Here is a 23,045-nt window from a genome sequence, read left to right as displayed (position 1 = left end):
CGGAATGTTGGGATGTCGGAATGGGGGGATGTCGGAATGGCGGGATGGCGGGATGTCGGAATGTTGGGATGTCGGAATGTTGGGATGTCGGATTGTTGGGATGTCGGAATAGTGGGATGGCGGAATGGCGGGATGTCGGAATGGCGGGATGTCGGAATGGCGGGATGTCGAAATGTTGGGATGTCGGAATGGCGGGATGTCGGAATGTTGGGATGTCGGAATGGCGGGATGACGGATTGTTGGGATGTCGGAATAGTGGGATGTCGGAATGGCGGAATGGCGGAATGGCGGAATGGCGGGATGTCGGAATGGCGGGATGTCGAAATGTTGGGATGTCGGAATGGGGGATGTCGGAATGGCGGGATGTCGGGATGTCGGAATGGGGGATGTCGGAATGGCGGGATGTTGGGATGTCGGAATGGGGGGATGTCGGAATGGCGGGATGTCGGAATGTTGGGATGTCGGAATGGGGGGATGTCGGAATGGCGGGATGGCGGAATGTTGGGATGTCGGAATGTTGGGATGACGGATTGTTGGGATGTCGGAATAGTGGGATGTCGGAATGGCGGGATGTCGGAATGGCGGGATGTTGGAATGGCGGGATGTCGGAATGTTGGGATGTCGGAATGTTGGGATGTCGGAATGGGGGAATGTCGGAATGGCGGGATGTCGGAATGTTGGGATGTCGGAATGTTGGGATGTCGGAATAGTGGGATGTCGGAATGGTGGGATGTTGGAATGTTGGGATGTCGGAATGGTGGGATGTCGGAATGGTGGGATGTCGGAATGGCGGGATGTCGGAATGTTGGGATGTCGGATTGTTGGGATGTCGGAATTTTGGGATGTCGGAATGGTGGGATGTCGGAATGGCGGGATGTCGGAATAGTGGGATGTTGGAATGGCGGTTGCAAGCCTGAGCACTGAGAAAATTTTTTTTTTCATTTTTAATAATCATAATCAGTGTCTTTTTTTCTCATATGGTGGCTCAATGTTCGAATGAACTCTCAAACATCCGAGGTCATGATCGGCCACCTCTTACCTGAATTACCAATACAATTGCATTTATTTTTAATTTTTTATTTGACTTTTTATCTATTTATTCATTCATATAACAATTTATTCACTTACTTATTTATTCATTTACTTTATTTTCTTTTTTTCCTCTTTTCTTTGCCATAGCAAAATGTTGCTTATGCACTTCAAAGCACTCTCGTGTTTGAAAGTTTCTAAACAAATAAAGTTAAGTTAAGATAGTTCCTAAACTCAGGCCTCAGTTGAGGTGGTTACACAAGAAAATGTTTTTTATTTAAAAAATGTGTGAGTCCACTCATGATGTACTGTATCTTCATGAAATCCACATGAGACTTTCTGACAAATGCTTTGTCAAAATACTTTGCTGTCCCACTGTAATCCAAAGTTTGGTCCATTTCAGGAAACCACCTAATTAAAAATCATTAAATCTGCCAGGACAAGAGTTCAAATATCTAATGGAAGATATTTTATTACATATTTGATAGTCAGAGCTTGTCTGAATCAAAGTATCTGGTCAAGGCACAGCTACTTAGGGAGATTTAATCAAATAAAAGACCAACTGTGTTTACATTGTTTAGCCTGAATGTATATTTGTCCACCAATTTGATTAAATACAATACATACTAAATTAAAGTACCACCAAATTCCTTTTTTTCTTGATAAACAAACCTGCTATACAATCATACCTATTTTTCCAAGGTGGAACCTCCATAGCCGAGGAACAGATCTTTTTGTTATTGACTACCCCTTTTTTTCATACTATGTTTGTAGGTGGAGTCCATCAACACCTTGCTTCTTTCTTCTGACTTTTTGTTTGGTGCTTTATCATCCTGCATTCTGTCTTTCTCTCTGTCTGTTTGTTTGTCTCTGTCGCAGCTGTACAACAGCATGCCTGTATGTTTGCCAGCAGCACGAGCAGAAGCATTATGGAAGTAAAAGAGAGACGTCCATATTGCTCACTTACCAAGAGCCGGAGGGATAAGGACAGGCAGTACACTGGTGAGATAACCCAATAAGCACAGTCAATCACACATGCATTCAGTCATTCATTTACTCCCTTTTTTCTTCCTCAAGTCATTCATTGGATGGTCTAGTGAGTCAGTAATTTAATGACCTTAAATGTAGGACCTGATAGATGCTGGATGTTTTTGGTTAATGTAATGTTGATGTAACATGTTCACTACTTATTGTGTGAAGCAATCATGTTATGAAAGGTTAGCTTTTTTTTTTTTACAAACTGTATCAGCATGTCTGTATTTTCATTTTCCACTTAATCTTTTATAGGAGTGATTGTTGCCAATTTCTTGCCAAATCCAGTGCTGATGGAGGCTTATTATCATAGAGTTTGAGATGCTTTTTATTTATGGTAGTAGAACAGGTCTTGTGGCTAATTTCACTTATGAACAAGAAGTAATTTGGGCAGTGGAGAAACCTGCTCATTAATCAACTACTGCACTCTAAGTAATTAGTATATTTGCTCATTTTTCCATCTTTTTTTTTCTCTTGCACTGGTCTCATTTTCAAAGGTTACATCTTATTTAGTTTTATTTCAATTAAAAAGAAATGATAAAATAATATTTTTACTGGGTATATTTTCTTGTCAACATTAGTACTAATACTTATGAACCTTAACCTTCATGTACGGTTTATAAAATGCTAAACTTTTTATATACGGCCAAGACTTAAAGCGGTAGTCCTTAAATCATCAAGTTGTCAATTTGATCCTTCATGATTCACAGTGTGCTTTGGGGGGACACTGACCCCTACATTGCTTTACAAAACCTAGATAAGGCAAAAGGAAAAAAAAAATCACTATATAAGTGGATTCTGAAGGATTTGAGGAAAGATGAAACCATCAAATAGCGCTGAGGGTTAAGTAAATGTTTGAGGAAATATGAGGCCAAAAAAGACATCTGAATAATAAGTGTTGCTTTCAGAAATCAGTATTTGCTACTCTGTGTAGTGCTTGAAAAACATCCTGAAAGATGTGCTTAAAGGTTTTGAGCTGAACCGCAGCACCCATAGCACATCGGCTTTAAGGGCTCCATTGTGTTGTTGGCTTCGGGCTCGTTCAATCCAGGTAACAAAGGCAAGACTCATCCTGCAAGTCCGAAAGTGCTGTTATAGTTTTATATTTTCTAAAGACATTGGGCAGCTCAGCTCAGCTATTGATACATGTATTTAAGTTTCTTAATGATCTCTTACAGTTTCAATATGAAGTCGTGTTTTCTTTTTATTTGAATATTCAACAGCAGCAGTGAACATGACGGTGAATTCTCTGGGGGACAACATAGTCAGCAATAACTATCACTGACCTCACCTGAGCACCAAACAACATGAGAAAAATGCAGTCCTCCTCCTCTTTTCTTGCCGGAGTCCAATGCTTTGTCAGCTCACAGCATGGTCATTCCATCAATTTGGAAACGGAGCCAGATCCCTACAAGGATGTAGGCACAGCAGTCTCTGATTTCCTGTTATTGCAGCCAGAGTAACATCTTATCCACTCCATTTTCCAAGAACCAGGCAAAAGTCCAAAGTAAGCTGGGTAGACACACAGCCATGGTTCCAAGGTAATTTAGCTTGGATTCTAAACTGGCCTTTCTTTTCTCTCTTTTTGGTCAGTTGCTCCTCAGTTGCTGCAGCTGTTCTGACTGGCATTTAAGACAAATCCCTAAACTACTTTTTCCAACACAAATAAATGCATTTTGGTCTTAAGTAATCACAAGTACCATCTATTTCAGTGAATAAGCAAAAAAAAATTTGCAAATTTAAATAGATATCAAAGTTAAAATCTTACAACAAAGAGCAAGCTAATGGCCATGGTATTTTAGTATTGCTTATACAGTAGTGGAAACAGAGACTTGGAGCTGATCTCTCTAGGAATGACACATCTGGAGGTCATCAGTTTCTGTTGGGTTTTTTTTTTTTAAAGATCCTAGACGGTTACTAAAGGGCCAGAAGAATAAACTCAGTTGTATACAGCCTGCATTAGGTCCCATCCATCCATCCATCCATTTTCTATACCTGCTTAATCAAAGTCAGGGTCGGGGGGGCCAGGGGCCTATACCAGCACTCATTGGGTGGCGGGGTACACCCTGGACGGGTCGCCAATCCATCACAGGGCCACACAGAGACAAACTAGGCAAACAGCCATGCACGCTCACACTCACTTCTAGCTACCAATGAAGCTAACATGCGCTGAGAGTACCCGCAGAGAACCCACGCTACACAAGGAGAACATGCAAACACACAGAAAAGCCCCAGCCGGGATTCAATATTCGAAATCCATGTCCACAATAGTCACAATAGAGTGCTCTCAGTTTGGAGAAGGGAAGAAAAAATCTGCTGAAGAAGCTAAGCTAAAAGCCACTGAAAAGAGGAGGGACAAAAAATAGCAAAACAGGAAAATTTCGCCATCTGAATAACTCAATCTTTAAAAATGTCATGGTATTTCAAGCAAATACCATATGATATATATAAGACGTTTCACCTCTCATCCGAAAGGCATCTTCAGTTCTGAGCTAGATGGTTGGGAGAATCAGCCTTTAAGCAGAGAGGGTTGTCACAGTCACACACATGTTTATGTTTATGCATTTAGCAGACGCTTTTATCCAAAGCAACTTGGAAATGAGGATATAACATTACAGCTAACATCAAAGCTAACAATAAGCTACATAGAAGGAATCGACGAGTCAGACTCTGTCAGAGTTGGTTGCCAGCCGTCCCTTGAAAAACGGAATCGTCCCGTATTTAGAAACAAAAGCACCATTCTAAAAACGGGATGATCCCATTTCTCAAGGGACGGCTGGCAACCCTAGTCAGAGGTGAAAGGGGTGACAGTGTAGAGATAGAGTGCAGGCATAGAGGGAGGTACAGAAAGGTAAAGTGAAGTAGAGGGAGTAGGGAAGTACCGGGTAAGTGCTAGGTTAGGAGATGCTCTCTGAAGAGCTGGGTCTTCAAGTGTTTCTTGAAGATATTCAGGGATGCCCCTGTTCTGGTAGCGCTCGGTATGTCATTCCACCATCGTGGAACGAAACATTAAAAGAGTCTGGATTGTCTTAAGCGTAGTGAAGGCACTGCTAGACGACAATCGTTTGTCGACGTGAGTGACCGAGTTGTGACATAAGCCTTTGCAAGAGCATTCAAGTAGATGGGAGCCGTTCCGTTAAGCACTTTGTAGGCTAACATCAGTGACTTGTGACTAAGGGTAGCTAGTGGAGCTCAATGAACAGAGGGGTGATGGGCGCTCTTTTAGGCTGATTGAAGAGCAGACGGTCCGCCGCGTTCTGGACCATCTGCAGCGGTTTTACAGCACAGGCTGGGAGACCAGTTAGGAGAGCGTTGCAGTAGTCAAGGCAGAAGATGACCATGGCCTGCACCAGGAGCTGGGTGGCGTGTTGGGTTAGGTACGGCCTGATCTTTCTTATGTTTAGCAATGCGAAGCGGCACCATCGAGCAACGGAAGCAACATGATCTTTAAAGGTTAGTTGGTCATCAATCATGACACCCAAGTTTCTAGCTGCCTTTGATGGAGCAAGAGATAGGGATTCAGTTTGGATGCAGATGCTGTGATGTATGGTTGGTTTGGCTGGGAAGACAAGCAGTTCAGTTTTAGAGAGGTTTAGTTGAAGGTGATGGGCTTTCATCCATGTCGAACTTACACGTGACTGTAACTATCCTCTCTTCTTAATCAAGCTCTTATGATTACCATGACCTAGATGACTGAGAATCTTCATCAACATACGTCCTCTCTAATGATTAAATGACTGACATTTAACAAAGATTGGATCATTTATTTTATTTACGGAACGGGAAAGATTACATGTTTGCCACTCTTCCAAACTCCATGATTTCATTACATTTCATGCTTCCACCAGCTGGATTTCCTTTACTCTACATCCCACAAATAATTGCTTCTCTTCACTTGTTACTTATGGCTGCAAGAAGTTGACTAAAGATGTTGTTCCTTTTTTTAAACATGTATGTTCAAAATCTTGCAAACTAAAAAAAAACTTAGCTCGACGGACATATGACCAGTGTCTGTTTGCGCCCACACATTTGCTAGGATCATCTGGGGACAGTGAAGACTGTGCAGTTCGCTCCCAGGGTCTCCGCGTCCCCACTCAGAAGTCCTACTCCTCAAGTGAAACCCTAAGGGCCTTCGACCAGCACCAAGACCAGACCAGGTTAGACTTTGATTAGACAGATTATCATTGTACGTTTTGTATAATCCTATAAGATAAATAGTTTGAATAGTTTTTCAAAAAGGAATAAATAATTGAACAAGTCATTAAGTGACATTGTCATGATTAGGTTAAGACACTAATTGGAAACACCCACCTTAATATCAGTACTATCATCGCTATTATTATTACTGTGAGTACTACTACTACTACTACCACTAGCACCATACTCTCCGATGATTACTACAGAGAGGAACTGGTAGCTACTTTCTTTTTTTTTATTCACTATACATGTATTTTCTCAATGATTAAGGTCATTAGAATGAAATGCTAAATATTGTTCAGTATCTGATTAATGTTTAGTCAATGTGATCAGTAGTTGTACTCATTGTTGTGTATATAGTAGGAAAAGGCACTGCATTTGTGGAATGAGAATTTGTGTTTGAATGGATGGATGAAAACCATGTTTCAAAGTGCTTTGTGGTACCCAGGCAACGTCAAAAGATGTTATATAAGCCAGGACTATTTAGTATTTCTGTATTCTAAACCACCGTTCTTTATTAACACAAAGAGAAATGTTTTTTCTTGGTTATTATCAGATTACTATACGGTACAACCAAGGGACATAAAGATATGGTTCATCGTGAACAAGATGACTATAACAGACAAAGTAAGTATCTACACACACGCATAATCATTTTTGTGTTTGCAATGATTCACCATTGACATAAAGCAATCCCCAACCCCTTAACCTAACCACAGCCATCGCAGGTGAATGCCTAACACTCCTTTCATTCTAATTCTAACCGTAACCATTAAACCAAGTTGTAACTTGGTTTGCCTTTAAACATGTTGTTGTGAACCATTGGGGCTCTTTAAAACCTGCTGGACCCCACAAGTATGGTGAGATCCCAGTTTTTGGACCCTAATAAACAATGAAAAATAACACCACACATATACATAAAGACTTTTTTGCTGTTTGTGTAACTGTTTTTGTGTTTTTTTTTGTTAATACACATTTTCAATGTGTTGTCATGACATCACAGTGTTTTCCATGTTGTAATTTCAGCATCACCTACTGTCTTTTGAGCACTCTATATACCCGTTCCCCTAAACCCATTCATTCACATTTCCAACTGGGAGAGATTATATCAAGCAGAAAGCCTGTGAAGTGCTTGTGTAGATAGCCACTGCAGAAAATACAGATTTCTTAACTCTCTGCACATTCTTCCCAACATCTTCAGTGTTCATGTGTGAAAACAGCTCAAGATAGTCAACTTGTTTAGGACTAAAGTTTCGGTAGCTGCCCTCTGTTGTATGGACACATGACACAGGAAAATAATGACTGACCTTTATATTTTGTTATAGGCATATTTATAATATTCTATTATGTTCATTGTGCTGTTTTTTCTCACCTTATACCTAATCCCATTGTATCATGGAAATGTGGTTTTAGACCTTTAAAAAAACAATCCTGAACAGAAAATTGATGAAACACTATGATTCAGTAAAACACAGTTCTTAGCCTTTTAACAAAGTCACAAAGTCAGAGGCGCCAACTATTTAGCCCCGGACAATGTGTAAAAGGACATTTATGACTGACCATGGGTATAAAGATCTATTAAAGGGTACTCGTTGAGGTCTTGGGATAAAAGAACAGGGATAAATGCACATTTAATAGAAAAGTGCTAAACCACAGAGTGCATCAGTTGTCCTCCAGTTCTACTTTCAGCAGCGTCAATATTTGAGGAATGAAAAAAAAGTCATGATTACTTATCACCTTCATTTTCACAGCTGTCCTTATTGGAGCTCATTTAAAATTGATATAAGCTTTAATTAAACTGCAGCACTCGTTATCTTTTGTTGTGCCATTGATATAAGAAATCTATACTAACTGATTTTACCGATAATTAATTTGTTTTTTTTGTTCTTTCTTTGTGACTTAAGTTTGTTTATCCTGATATCAGCCCATTTTTTGTGTGGAGATGTTACATTTCATAAGGCCAACTGTTTTCTTTCTTTTTCTTGTTTATGCTACTTTAAATTATTTGATCACTTTACTCAATGTTTATTACCAAAATCAACAATTTAAAACTATTTGAATTTATTTACAAGACACTTAAAATGTATTTCTGTGCTAAAATATATTTCTATATCCAACTTTATAATCCAGCCATAACCTGTAAGTATATTTTGAGGCACTTTTTCGGTTTCAAGACACAAGAATAAGATTTTAGAGCAACCTAAAAAACATTTTTACTCTTTTTATATGTTATGTTATTACTGCTAATATTTCAACATATAGCCAAATTTCAACTGGATCCTTTATTCCATCACAAGCTAATACAGTGGCTCTTTTCTCTTTCTAACTTTTGTGGATTCCTCTCCTTGCATCTTGACACTACTGAGTAATCCCTTTTTAAGACTCATTATCATCACAAAGGAACTCTGGATTACTGAATTTGGCTGGACAGCGGGAAGAAGTAGTCTGATAGTGGTTTCAATTTTTGTCAAAAAAGTATAAAGCACCAAAGCTCAGTTGTGAGTATCAAAGCAAAGGGTCTGAATACTTGGACAATTCCTGTCATTTAAATGAGTTTATACCCTGAAAACATGTTTTATGCTCTGCCATTGCGGATCAGTTTGTGTCATATCACAAGGTAAAAGAACACTAAATCAATTCAAGATTTGGGATTTGTGTGAAACATTACAACTATGTTTGATTGAAAAGATATTTACAAAGTTTTGGCAGTGACTCAGACTCCATGGATGGCAAGACTAAAGCACGTCCAGGCAGAGCACTCTATGGTTAGGCCTGCAAACCAGCAGGGACCATTTGAAGCATGAACTAGATCACAGCTTTATAAACCTAGACAATTCAATTCAGTTTGATCACCAATGGCCAATATACAAGGTCCTAAAACCTATCAGGGCAGATGTGTATGCAAGGCATCTTTATTTATATAGCGCATTTCATACCACAGGCAACTCAATGTGCTTTACATAAAGACAAGGCATTTAAAAGAACAGCATAAAGCAGCAATTTAAAGAGGAAAAAAATAGAATAAAAATTAAAAACACAGTTAAAAGCAATAAAAGAAGAGGGGAAAAAGAAAGATATAAACTCAACCATAAGCAGATGATACCCAGCTACATCATCTGGTCAGATGGAGGAAGACTGATACTGAGACAGTCAAAAGTGGAGAAAGATACGAAGAGATTGAGAGGAGAGTCTGTGTGGTGAGTCGCCTCCGGTCAAAAAAGTGGTCAAATAAGTGTTAAACCAGTATTTAATGACAGGGAAACACCCCTCAACAAAGGAGAGGGTGACTTTTTGGTGAATACAAAAGCATGATAAAGTATTTTTGTATGCTGACGTAAAGGCAGAACCCACTATCATACTAATCAATGGTGATATGACCTTAACCAATTTCTGAGTTTTAGTGAATTCAGATAGCAGTTCACAGGTGCTCTCTAAGGGTTTGCTGTGAGAATATTATTGTTACATTCAGCTAGCAGGCCTCACCTTTTTTTTCCACTTTTTAAAGCTTTATTCTGAAAGTTCCTTTTGTTTCGGTACATCATCGTCAATTTCTGTTGTGCTGTCTGCTGTGGGAGTGCAGCTGCGTGCACGTGTTTATTACTCCACATTTTTGTGATCATCCTAATGCAGTTACATCAGTTATATGTACTGTATTACAAGCATCGGTTGTGGCTTCCACCGAAGGGGGCACCCAGGGGGCATGCTTTAAGTTAGTCAGTTATTTCAATTTAATTTAATTCAATTTTAATTTCATAGCAGCAAATTACAACAAATGTAATTTCAATGCACAATTCAATTCAAGCCAATTAGAATCCAATTTATTGTAATAGAATCATGATCCAATAAAATCCAATTCAGTCTAATTCATACTTACAAAGCCAATTCATAAAAAAGTAGCCTCGCTAAAGACACCAACAGACTGCACCAAAACTTCTCTTCGATCCAATCCTCCGTCCTTAGTGTGCACGAGGCGACTGTGAAATGAAAAAACTCTAGCAGAACCAGACTTTGGAAGGATGGCCATTCACCTCGACCAGCTGGAGTTTGAGAGGACAGAAAAGACGGGACAACAAACACCGTAACTCAAGGCCAGGGATACCTGCTGAGAAAGAGAAACGCAAGTTAATGACAACAAAAATGTCATATGCAAGTTAAAATCTTTCTTGTTCAGCTCAGACTTCATGGAATAAATTGACTTATGAACATGCTCATTTTAACTAGTGCAATCACAGCACAGTCAGTAGTGATAGGAAGAAGACTGTCAGATATAAGAGAACAGGATTCCTTGAAACTATTTAACAGTTTGATTGAGATGACACACGAGAGCCTGGATTGCTTTACTTAATAAATCTGAGTACCTGTAACAATACTGTTAATAAAAGAGGGTATAAGGTGACAGCAATCAAAAGTAGTAATGCTCGCTTTCAACTGTCTCTCCAACAAAAGTTGCAATATTCTTGGGTAACAAGACTGATGAGCAGCTATCCTCCTGTGACCATGCTGCATCTGTTTTTTGATCATGTTTCTTTGTACTCTACAGTGTAAGAAAAATCAGGCCAATTCTGACCCAGGATGCCAAGGGTACAAGTCATGGTTATATCCCACCTTGATTCCTGCAACACTCCTTGAGCTTGTCTCCCTGCTTGCACAGTGAAACCACTTCAAATTGTCCAGAACACCATGCCATGTCTAGTGTGTCATCAACCAAAATAAGATCACTTGATTGCTAATTGAACTCCACTAGTTATCCATGGTTGTCCGAATCTAATACAAGTCACAAATGCTCAGTTATCTAAACCATTCAATCTTCAACCTTTAGCTGTTTTTTGATTACTCTGTTCCTTTCAGGGATGCCGTCTGGTACCACCGTCCCTACGCACACAGCACTCTCAATCCAGACTGTTCTCATTTTTTTGTTTCACAATGACTAAACAAGCAAAGTGCTAGGCCAAGTTTTCTCACTGCACTGAATCTTGAATATTATTTCCTCAATTTTGAGCTAAAATGAGGATAAAATTGTCTGCTAAAACACTTAATATAAATGTAATGTAATGCTATGACTGTAGAAATTAGAACAGGTATTGCAGGGATAACATGGAACAAACTGAAATTTGGAATATCTCAACCGTAGCAGAGTCATGGCTTTAAGGGATAAACCCTTAACCTGTTCAGCCCGCTGAGTCTTTCTAAGGTTCCAGCTCTCAAAGCACACTGGAAGTTAGATTTGGTCAGTAAATTCAGTTTGAAAGAACGTTAACTGGTTCTAGGTCATCAGGAAACACAACGATGTAAAGCTGTGTATCATCAGCATAGCTGTGAAAACCAATGCCATCCCCAAGTGGCAACACGTACAGATTAAAAAGCAATGGGCCTAAAATTGATCCTTGGAGAACCCCACACTTGATTTTATGAATTGTTGAGGAGCATGTATCCATACTGGTCGATCTGTGAGAAAGGAGTAAAACCATTTAAAAACAGTACCAGAGACTTGTAAGACTTAGACTTAAGTCTGTTTGATCAAATCTGGTGATCTACTGTATGAAAAGCTGCACTAAGATCCAGCAGCACCAGGACTGAGAGTTTCTGTGAGTCCGCGTTACACCTGAGATCATTTACAATCCTTAAAAGGGCTGTCTCTGTACTGTGGTTTGTCCTAAAACCAGACTAATGTATCAAATGTTTAATTTAATTAGACAAAAACAACTTTTTCTATAATTTTACTTAAAAGTGGTAGGTTGGATACAGGTTGGTAGTTATCAAGGAAAAAAATTTAGTTCTATTCGGTGCACTGGGCAGCTTTTACAGATGCAACTGCTACTATTAAACATTAAAGAGGAGGGAAATAAGAGTAATACTGAGCTCATGTCTTTCCACTGCTGCTTTGATTTCAAAGTTGGAACTCACTTTTGTTTTTTTTTTTCATTTGAATTCAGCAGATTTAACTGAACACTGGCTCTGGATTTTTAAACATGATCACAATATTTTAGCTGGTCTGATTGGTCTCCATAAACCTGCCCACTGCCTTCAAAGTAAGCAGTTATTTGCTTTGGCCAAAGCAAAGAGTTGGTGTCAATGTAGTGCTGTTTTTTCAGTGCTGGAGCCAGAGCTTTGGGGGGGTTCAATTCCCACAATTGATGCTAATTGCCAAGTACAGCAACTATAGAACTATCTGTAGAATCTGAATTCTCTAAACTAATGAGAGTTTATTTAAACCATCAAATTGTATTATATACAGTCGCAACCAGACTGTTTAAGGAGGGATTTTTATTTTTATTCTTGACTAACATTTCTAGAGTATTTGATTAGTCTTATTTGGCAAGCTATGTACCACAGGCTTTTAAGGTTGATGTTATTAGGCCTATACTTAAACAGATACTCTTGATTCAGGACTGCTAGCCAATTAAAGATCTGTATTAAACCACCCATTCATTTCTAAAGTTGTAGAAAACATTGCTTCAACTGAATGATCTGACCATTTGCACAGAATTTGTTTGAAGTGTGTCAGCCAGGATTCAGAGCACACCATAACATAGAAACGGCACTGGTGAAATGTTCTCTTCATGGCCACAGACAGCGGAATCTTGTCTATGCTTATCCTGTTGGATCTCAGTGCTGTTTTCAATGCCACCAATAACAACATTCTGTTACAGAGGCTTGTGATTAAAGGATTAGTGTTAGGCTCATTGAAGTCATATGTAAGTCATATTTATCTGAGTCACACTGTTCCTCAGGGTTCTCTGCTTAGATCAATGCTTCTCACACTCTACATCTTCCATTACTTCATTTCATTAGACTGCATGGTATAAATTTCCATTAAGTAAGTAAGCAAGTAAAAGTTTACCTATATAGCACCTTTCACAGACAATTGTCACAAAGAAAAAGTAAATCCAGTAAAATACACAATGACATAAAATAGATATAACGGAAAAACAAAATAATCATAAACGCCCAAAATCTAACTTAAAGCTGCTTGGAATAAAAATATCTTCAGCTGCTTTTTGAAAGTATCAAGAGAGTCCAAACCTTTTAAAAATAAAGGCAGTGCATTCCAGTCTGGGTGCTACTGCTTGGAAAGATGAGTCTCCTCGAGTCCTGACGCAAGTGTGAGGGACCGTTAAAAGACTGAGTAGATTACCTCAGGCTGCAAGACGAAGTGTTACGTCAGCAATGTGAGTCTGTTCATGTAGAACTCTGAAGGTTTTTTTTCAGGAATTTTAAAACTGAGTGGTAGCCAGTGAAGCAGTTTTGAGATCTTCCTCAAATTACTATGCAGATGATATTCAGCTATATTTATCAATGAAGCCAGATGAAAACAATCATCAAATTTGGATTCTGATTTTAGCTGCACATTGTGTGGGGATAATAAAAATAACTAGAAATGCACTCAGAGAGTGCAGACCTCCGCCAAGGAAGCTTTGTTTTAGAAGCGCTTTTTTGTAGTGAATGGTCTGAAACGATTAACGTCGTAATCCACCACATCCGAGAGAAAGCGATGTGTCTGCTTAAAGTTGTGCATAGAGTCAGCTGGCTCGTGTTCCGATTGAAAAGGTTTACAAAGTTAAGATGCTATCTTTCAGATGCGACTTCTCAGAAACGGCAAAGACGGCTTCCATTTGTGTTTACCTTCCCCCCTGCGCAGTTTAGAGCTGTAACAAAATCTGGGTTATCCGGTTTTCAACCCAGATAAATACGTCACCCGGGCAGACCGGATGGTGGCATGCATTTGATCCGCTTTAAAAAAAAATAAATAAATGATCCGCCCAAGTCGAGCCAGACGGCATTTCATTATGTCAACAAATGGCAGTTACAGCGCTCTTGCACCTTAGTCGTGAGAGAAATTATGAAACCGGAATATATATCCCTCTTTAGTTGCCTACTAGGCTACAGTCATTCTCTAGCATGGTGTTCAGTCACGAACACACAGTCACACACTGAGTGAAACGAAACCTAACTCCCGCCCTGTTTGTCACGAGCCCGTGAGTGAGCCATGCCCCCTACTGATCCGTCCTGACTTGCGATCCGTCCGTTACTTACAGTGAGGGACGAATCCCCGCTGACTCGGACCACCTGTTAGGTTTTGTTTCATTTGACCAACTCGGCAGCAGCAGCGAGTGGTCTACTGTCGCTACTTGCCCGTCTGACCGCTGAGTCACCCAGAGCCAGCGATTCAGCGGTCAGACGGGCAAGTAACGAATCCATGCCAACTCGGAGCTTTTTAAGTTTCGATTCTGTCTCGTGACTTGACGAGCGAGCGCCCAGTCGGCAGCAAGGATTGTCGTCAACCCATCTGACTGCTGAAGCCTCTGTACCTCGCTACAGGCTCGGTTAGCGTGGCTTCATGCATCTTGTACAGTCGTTGAAAAATAATCATTTAGTGGAGGGCAAGATCATTCCATGTTGTTTACTTGTAGGTCTAAACTCAGCATTGCCTCACCTAATGCTACCACATTTGTCGCTGTGTAAATGCACACACTAGCTGTTGTGTCTGGCTTTCAGATAAAATGGCATTGAATTATTACTTGACAAAAATAAATGAATGAACTTGTAGCCGTAGGCTGCTCTTTGATTTATCAAAATGAATTGATAAATGGGACAAAAAAAAGGCGCATAGCCACTAAACGGCAGAAAGGGTTTTTTTTTAGTTTTTTTTAATAAGTGACTCAAGTGATTCAAGTGATCCGTATAACTAGAATCCCCTCCTTGAAATGATCCAATCAGCCCGGATTGCCCAAAAGATTCGAGTTAAGCATCTCTAGCACAGTTAGTGTAAGCTTTCCCCCTGCGCACCCCCTCCAACCCCTCCCTCAACGACAACGAAACAACCAAGCCCCGCCACCTTGTGGCAGGTCGCAAGATTGCAGCACGAACAGACAAACATCCAGACAAACCAACAGACTCGGGCGATCACATAACCTCCTTGGCGGAGGTAATAATAATAATAACTTGGACTTATATAGCGCCTTTCAGGGTACCCAAGGTAGCTTAACAAGAGAAAAGAAGGGGGGAAGGGTAGGGCCGGGGGGGTGGGTTTAAGAAGAGTAGGACATGGAGAAGAGATGTGTTTTTAGATTCTTTTTGAACTGTAGTAGAGAGGGGGTAGAACGGATGTGAAGTGGCAGATTGTTCCATAGGGTAGGGGCAGTTGAACAGAAGGCCCTATCTCCATGTTTTTAGTCTGGTGCGAGGAACGGAAAGTAGGTCCTTGTCTGAGGAGCGCAGAAGCCGCGACTGGGAGTAGGGGTGGAGATCAGAGATGTACTGAGTGAGTGGAGAGATTTGTAGGTCAAAAGAAGGATTTTATAGGTGACCCATGCTTTGACTGGGAGCCAGTGAAGTTGCTTTAGGATGGGGGTGATGTGCTTCCAGGGCTTGGTGTGAGTTAGCACCCTGGCAGATGAGTTTTGAACATACTGCAACCTGTCAAGGGCCTTACTGGGTAGCCCAGACAGGACACCATTGCAGTAGTCCAGACGGGAGGAGATAAATGAGTGGATGATGGTCTCTGTTACTGAGTCGGATAATGAGGGCCGGAGTCTTGAAATGTTTCTGAGGTGAAAAAAGGCAGATTTAGTGATACTCTTGATGTGGGACCGAAATGAAAGAGTGGAGTCCAGGATGACACCCAGGTTCCATACCTCTGGTGATGGAGAGATGGAACAGCCATCTATAACCAGGGCCAGATCGCCAACCTTCTTCAGCAGGGGTGCCGGGGCCACCACCATGAGCTCCGTTTTGCTGCCGTTAAGTTTGAGGAGGTTAGAGGTCAACCAAGCTTTGATTTGCTGAAGGCAGTTGTTGAGTTTCGTGGGTGGGAGCTGAGAGGAGGGATTTGTGTTGATGTACATCTGAGTGTCATCAGCATAGCAGTGAAAACTGAATCCATGGTTACGGATAATTTGTCCTAGGGGGAGCATGTAGATGGTGAAGAGAAGGGGACCCAGGACAGACCCCTGGGGGACGCCATGGTTAACTGCTGCAGCAATGGAGTTGGAACCTTTCAGAGTGATGTATTGTTTCCTGCTTGAGAGGCAAGACTGGAACCAAGAGAGTGCTGTGCCAGTGAGGCCAATTAGTTTAGAGAGACAGGTGAGGAGGATGGTGTGGGAGACGGTGTCAAAGGCTGCGGACAGGTCTAGGAGGATGAGGATGGTGATAAGATCATTGTTTGCAGCGACCAGGAGGTCATTGGTGGGACATGTGGTGTTGGAGCTGGGCAGCCACTGCTCTTTCCAAGATCTTACTCAGGAAGGGAAGGTTGGCGATCGGGCGATAGTTGTTAGGGTCATCTGGGTCCAGTCCAGGCTTTTTGAGGGTTGGAATTTTTTGAATTTTGGATTTTGCATAAAATCAAGAGAATTATGGACAACCCTGAACATCCTCTCCATGAGACTGTTATCAGAAAACAGAGTCTCTTCAGTCAAAGGCTTCTTCAGTTTGGATGCAAAACGGACCGCTACAGGAAATCTTTCCTGCCCACAGCCATCAGCATCTATAATAACTCTTTGATTTAATTGAGCTACATCAACATTTAATTTCCCTCTGGGATAAATAAAGTATTTTTGAATTGAATTGAATTGAATTGAATTGAATTGAATCACAGCTGCCGTTTTGAAGCTGAGTGGTACAATGCCAGAGCTGAGTGATGCATTGATGATGGTCACCACTAAGGGGCAGAGGGTGGAGAGACAGGGATAGCACTGTCACCTCACTGCAATATGTTTTCTGGTTCAAAACTTGGCTTTTTCTTCCTGTATATACATAGGTTCTATCAGGGTACTCTGGCTTCCTCCCAAAGTCATCAGTTGTACATGTTTGATGAACTAGTGAGTCTGAATTCAATCTTAGTGAGTGTAAGCTTGCATGGTTTTTCTGTCTCATTTATCTCTGTGTTTTGTTCCTATGATGGACTGGTGACCTATTCAGGATGTACCCTGCCTCATGCCTAATAGCAACACTCCCACTACAAAGTAAGATGTGGTGGGTATGAAGAATGGATGAATAAATCAGTGCTGATTTGTCATGGTAATCTTTACATCCTGAGAAAATGTGAAATTCTAAACAAGAAGTGAACTGGGCTGTAACAGTGCTTTGTAAATGGCAAGAGAGAAATAAAACATGCATCCAACAAACCACAAATTATAAAAAGGCATTATGGTAAAGCATGAAGAAATAAAAGCTAAAAACTATATAAAGAAAGCAAAACGAGCTATTAAAGGAAAGGAAAGAAGTAAAACATTGAAAACCAAGGCAAGCAAAAATTTCAGGTAGCCCAAAGGAGATCGCTTTTAGCTTAAATGCAAAGATGACAGTCAGAGCAAAGGTTTGATCTGTGAGAATGAAGCATAGGGAAGTGATGACACAACGATATATTGTCAAAAAATAAAATATGGAAACTGCATTGGATATTTGGCATTTTTTTAAAATTCTTTCTTACGAACTTTTGATTTGAGAGTGGATCTTTTGTGTGGATATCTTTTTTTTCAAAGCTTTTTTTTTATATATAAGGTGTAAAAAAGCTTTAGATATATATTTATTTAAAAATCTCTTGCAATCCTCATTAATTTGTAATGAAGCATGAACTTTCATATTACATAGTCATGCTTCAAAATGAAGATTTATACACAGTCCCAACATTTCCGTCTCTATCTGTTGCAGACCAACATTTCAGTCTTCGTCAGCTCGGGATCTGTGAGGCCCCACCACGTCGTGGTCTAGCGTTTTGCTCGGATATTGGACTTCCACACCGTGGCTTCGCCGTTGGAACAGCACAGGACCTAGATGCAGATAGCCAGGCTGTGATGTCACCAGAGCGTGCCATGCGGCTTTGGGGCCGTGGGGGTCTGGGTAAATCATCTGGGAGGAGTTCCTGCCTGTCCAGTCGCTCCAACTCAGTGCTGACTCTTACAGACACGGAGCATGAAAACAAATCAGACAGCGACAATGGTAGGACATCAATTTGTCTTTGGTCTGTCTTTTTGTTCGTGTTTCTTTTGTTTTGTTGTTGTTTTCCGGGACATATAATAAAAAGAAAGCTTTATGGTCAGTGCCAGGGCAAAGTTAGGTAAATGCAACCTCAGATGAACATAAACACATGACATATTTATCATCTGAGAAAAAGCAAACCAAAGTGCAGAAGCAGTGTGCGACCTACTACTGCTTCCACAGGAATAAATGGGGTAAGTAGCAGCCAGGTGCTGCTAATCAATTGACTAATTGATGATCATTAAGAATGACCACCTCCATTACCCTTATTAAAGTAGAAGTTTTTGGGGGGCGTGCATATCTATATATGTATATATGTATCTATAGATTTAGATATATCTATTTATATATTTTGCATTTGTTGATTTAAATATATTATATCAGTTTTACTGTTTGTGTGTGTGCTCAGTTGTGTAGGTGTGTATGAAGCATAGTCATTATTCTCAAGGTAATTTTCCCAAACAGGTGTGAGTATATCCTCTACGAGGAGTTCGTTTATGATTTCATCCCCTTCCAGAGATACATGTGTAATTAAATGCACAGTGTTTTCATTAAACTAGGCCCATGTACACACACAACACACACGTTTTCATTAAGAGATGCAATGTTGTAATTAACAGTGAGATAAACTGCTGAGTCACTGTGTTTCCTGTTTAAGTTTAATCGTGTTTTTATTAAATGACATGATGCTGTGGATGTCAGAGCTCTGGAGGAAACTCTTTGCATCTCTAAAAATGAGTAGTCGTCAAGTTTCCAAAAGCTAATTGACTTTGTAAAGCACAGCTATGAGTGTGGGTGTGTGCGCGCACACGCGTGTGCCTTTATGTGTGGCTTGGTTTGAAGTCTTTGTAGAGAACGTGAAAATTAAAGTGAAAGATTGGAGACAAAGTGGCTCAATAACTACAACACTGACTTAGGGAACAGTTGTGACTGAGGAGGTGAAGCAGTTTCTTTAAGTTGGAGGTTTAATCCCAAAATGTTCCAGTCCATATGTTGGGCAAGACACTGAGGTCCCAATTGCTCTTTGTTTGCCATTCATGTGAGAATGTGTGATTCAAAAAAAGAAAGTACTTTATATACATACTTTATATAATCCATGTGTGTTTGAAAGTTACCTCTTCACTTTGAACTGGCTTTACCAGTTGATAAAGTCAATCTGTTGCACTACAGTAGAGACTCGGTCATTACTACCATGGACAAAAATATTTGGAAGACAAATTCTCAGAAACAAATAGCCAAGTCAAAACTACATTTTTTTCCCCTACACAACTTTTCCAAGAATCTTTGAGCTCTGGCTGTTGGCTTGAAACAAGAGAGGTCTAATTGTGCCATTTTTGTCAGACCCATTTCAATCAGAGAAGTTCTGCCTTTATACAAAAGAGGGAATCAGTCATCCAGAGTTTGACATTAACCCAGTAACTTGTTTAAACATCATAGCTCCCGCTCAAAAAAAATCTAACTCTCTCATGAAATACTTATTGTTAAGTCAATAATATTCCCCAGAAGGTATGGTGGTGTTATTAACTCGATTCTCTCCCTCTGTGCTTATGGATTTTGTTTTAATTACTCCATAGTTGAATAGATATTAGGCCTGAGAGATACATATTTGTTCCATCTCCAGCTCCATCCTTTTGTTCAAATGGTCAATTTTGAGAGCACTTTAATGACGGCCAAATGCTAAAGTCAAAGTTCAAAATAGCAGTTCACAAACCAACTACGTCTAAATCCTTTACACACATTTTACAGGATTTAATAGCAGACAGAGCATAGTTCAAAATACTGCAATAAAAAAAAGGAGGTTAAACCAATACCTCTGTAGGTGAGTTGCAATACAAACGTTTAGCATTATAATGTTCATAAATCCATCATTTATCACAGCAATGCTGTCAACAAGTGTAAACCCATTAGGCTTTAAGATTCCAATTTTCTTGGAGTGCACATTATTCAGCAAACTCCCCATGCTGCAGAGAGGCTATTTAATCCTGCCATGATGTCTATCTTTAAAGTGGCATGCACAGATGATTGAAGCTAAGGTTAGAGTAAAACTGGCCATTCAAGTGGACCACAATCCTTGTCCCATTACACATGCATGGCAGGGGAAGTGAATTATTGACCAAAGTAAATCTGATGTCATGACAGTGGGAAAAATCATTGTAAATCAGGATTTTATTAAAACAGAGTGACAGTATGAAGTAGCTTTAAGTTATCGTGAGTTGACACGTAGTCTTAATGGGGTGATTTTCAAACACATTTTCTAATGTGTTCAGCTGTCCAACAAAACAGAAAAAAAGTCAATTAGAGCATCTTTCTTTAGAATTCAACTGTATTAATACACTTACTCCTTACTATTTTTACAAAAAGAAGCAAGCAGATGGAAATCTGGAGCTCATGCAGAGGCCCATTTGTTTCAGTTGAGCATGTAGGAGTGATGCCATCCCTCACCACATTATGTAGGTGTGCATTTCACACCCTTTTTAACCATTTTTTTATAAATTTGGTCATACAAACGTGCTTATATGAGCTTTCAAAGTCTGGCTTTGGTTTGCAAAGATGAAAAAAGATGTGGCAATTCATAAAGGGAGAAATGAACATTGAGGATAGAGGTAGAACAAGAAAAAGGAGAAGCCTTTATGTATTTTTCTCTCTCCTGAGAGGAAATTTTAAACCATCGACATCTGGCTACCTCCCCCAGTGGACACACACACACACACACACACACAAACATGCGCACACACACACACACTACCAGACAAACACTTTTATGTTGTCTGGACTGTGGGTGCCCAGCTGCTGCATACCCAGCTACTTGATACTGATGATCTCAGCTACTGGGTTAGAAAAATAAATACATATTTACATTCACCGATGTATCATGCAGGTGTGTCTTTCTTTCAAGATATCATCAGAAGGACAGAGTGTCAATTTTTTACATTTCAAGCTAATTGTGATACACAGAGGGACTCTGAGTAATTATTTCCTAAAACGTAAAATCTCCCTTGGACTTGGTGCAAACTAAAAATGGGTATGGGTAAGATATAGTATTTAGCATATGTGAACGAAACAAACCAGACCAACAAACCTATGTTTAGGTTGAGTTTTTTGTTCTTGTATTGTGTAAGTGTAGATGTTTATGGTGTATGAAGATATGAAGACGGAAGGAATGAAGTGTAAAACTGAAAAAGATTAAATGAGATGACATTGTTAAATAAAAAAGGAAAGAGTAAAAATTGAAAAATATGGACAGAGGAAGAAGACTGTATCTTGTATTTGCTAACCGGATTACTTCACTATGTGTCAACAAAAAACTTAATCCATTTTGCATCTCTAAGCCACTTAACACTATAACCTTAACTCCTATACAGACACACACACACACACACAAAGGCTCACAAACCTAACACTTGTGCTACGGCTTTATTTATAAAATCAACACGTATTGAATTCATTGAATGAATACCAAGGGACCTCATCAATAGCATGTGCTCCTGGATTTAAGGCTGTTATATTCAAATGATGTTTTCATTATTGTCATTTATTGATGTTATTATTTTTTGCATCGCACACCCAGTTGAAGTTACTACATCACAAATATGCACCATAATTCTGAAAAATGTCATGCTGAAATTGGATTTCTGACTTTTTCTTCAGAATTTTTTTTAGATTAATGTTGAATTATTACAAATAGGCTCAATCTCATATCTGGCTTTTTGTCTTTCAGACATTTTACAGCTAAATTTGTGACACTGATGACTGCATCATCTGTGTTTCTCTTGTTTACAAGCTTACTGACAGGGGTCGAAGAGTCTATTAACTGTCAACATTAGGTCTCTCCAACTTTGTTTTCTTGGGTTTATATCTAAGCTTAAACTGGGCTACTTCAGAACTGTGTTGTCCCAAAGCCACCCCATTCTGTCTTTGCAATATTTTTCTTTTTATTTATTCTTATGTTACTAGACAGTAAAGCCTGGTGATAGATTCCTCCTTATTTGACTGTATTGATTCTCCTACAGTTATTACTTGTTTTCCCCACCAGCACAGTAATTAAACTGTGGGGATGGTATCAGTCAATTGACGATAGGACCCATCAGACCAGAGAATCCTTTCCACACGTTCTCAGAGACCTTTAGCTGCCCTTTGGCAAACTTTAAGTGGACTTTCCTAAGTTGTTAAAGGGATAGTTCGCCTCTTTTGACATGAAGCTGTATGACATCCCATACTAGCAATATCATTTATGAACATATACTTACCCCCTGCTGTGTACTTTGAGCCGAGTTCCAGCCTTGTTTTGGCGTTGACGTAAGTAGTCCGGCTAGTTGGCTGGGGTTTAAAAAGTAAAGCGTTTTGCTTCTCAAAACAATGTCCGTTGAAAAGAGTAATACATTTGCATCACAAAATAGTTCTCCAGGAAAAAGTCAGACCTCACAATCGCTTGGCGCTATTTTCGCTCCCTTCGTATCACTGCGCGTCGTGTGTGGAGTTGGGGGCAGAAGGATGGAAATGTCCAGTGGAAGTAGGATGTAGACGATTTGTTGCAAAGTCTGTTGTCTCATTGTTGAGGGAGCTGGGTGTCAGTGGACAGAGTGTGAGGAAAATAGTGAAGGAAGTGTCGGATGAGGCAGTAAAGTCCAGTCAGTGGATTTGGATTAGAAGAAGCAATAGTAGCTGGAGGCCCAGCAGGGGGAGCACTTAGGGTAAACAGACTCTTGGAAGAGTCAAGGAAGAAATCCAGGATGTATTTAAGTGGAGGGTGAGGCCCATGTGAGCCTTTTGAAACCTGGCGGCCATTTTAGGTGAATTCTTCTGTA

General features: G+C 40.0%; 1 protein-coding gene across 1 annotated transcript in view; it reads left to right on the top strand.

Annotated features, from left to right (window-relative positions):
• Positions 1-23,045, top strand: part of LOC142379172 (teneurin-3-like) — a 137,327-nt gene that overhangs the window by 90,649 nt on the left and 23,633 nt on the right. The window contains exons 3-6 of the mRNA XM_075464303.1: positions 1,909-2,031; positions 6,098-6,218; positions 6,815-6,885; positions 17,914-18,201. Coding sequence (XP_075320418.1) covers positions 1,929-2,031; positions 6,098-6,218; positions 6,815-6,885; positions 17,914-18,201 — 583 coding nt within the window. The 5' untranslated portion in view covers positions 1,909-1,928. The remainder of the gene's footprint in view (positions 1-1,908; positions 2,032-6,097; positions 6,219-6,814; positions 6,886-17,913; positions 18,202-23,045) is intronic.

This window comes from Odontesthes bonariensis, chromosome 4, assembly GCF_027942865.1.
Source record: "Odontesthes bonariensis isolate fOdoBon6 chromosome 4, fOdoBon6.hap1, whole genome shotgun sequence".
NCBI classification, from domain to species: Eukaryota; Metazoa; Chordata; class Actinopteri; order Atheriniformes; family Atherinopsidae; genus Odontesthes; species Odontesthes bonariensis.
The sequence above is the reverse complement of the archived record's forward strand: the minus strand, read 5'-3'. Positions and strand labels throughout refer to the sequence as shown.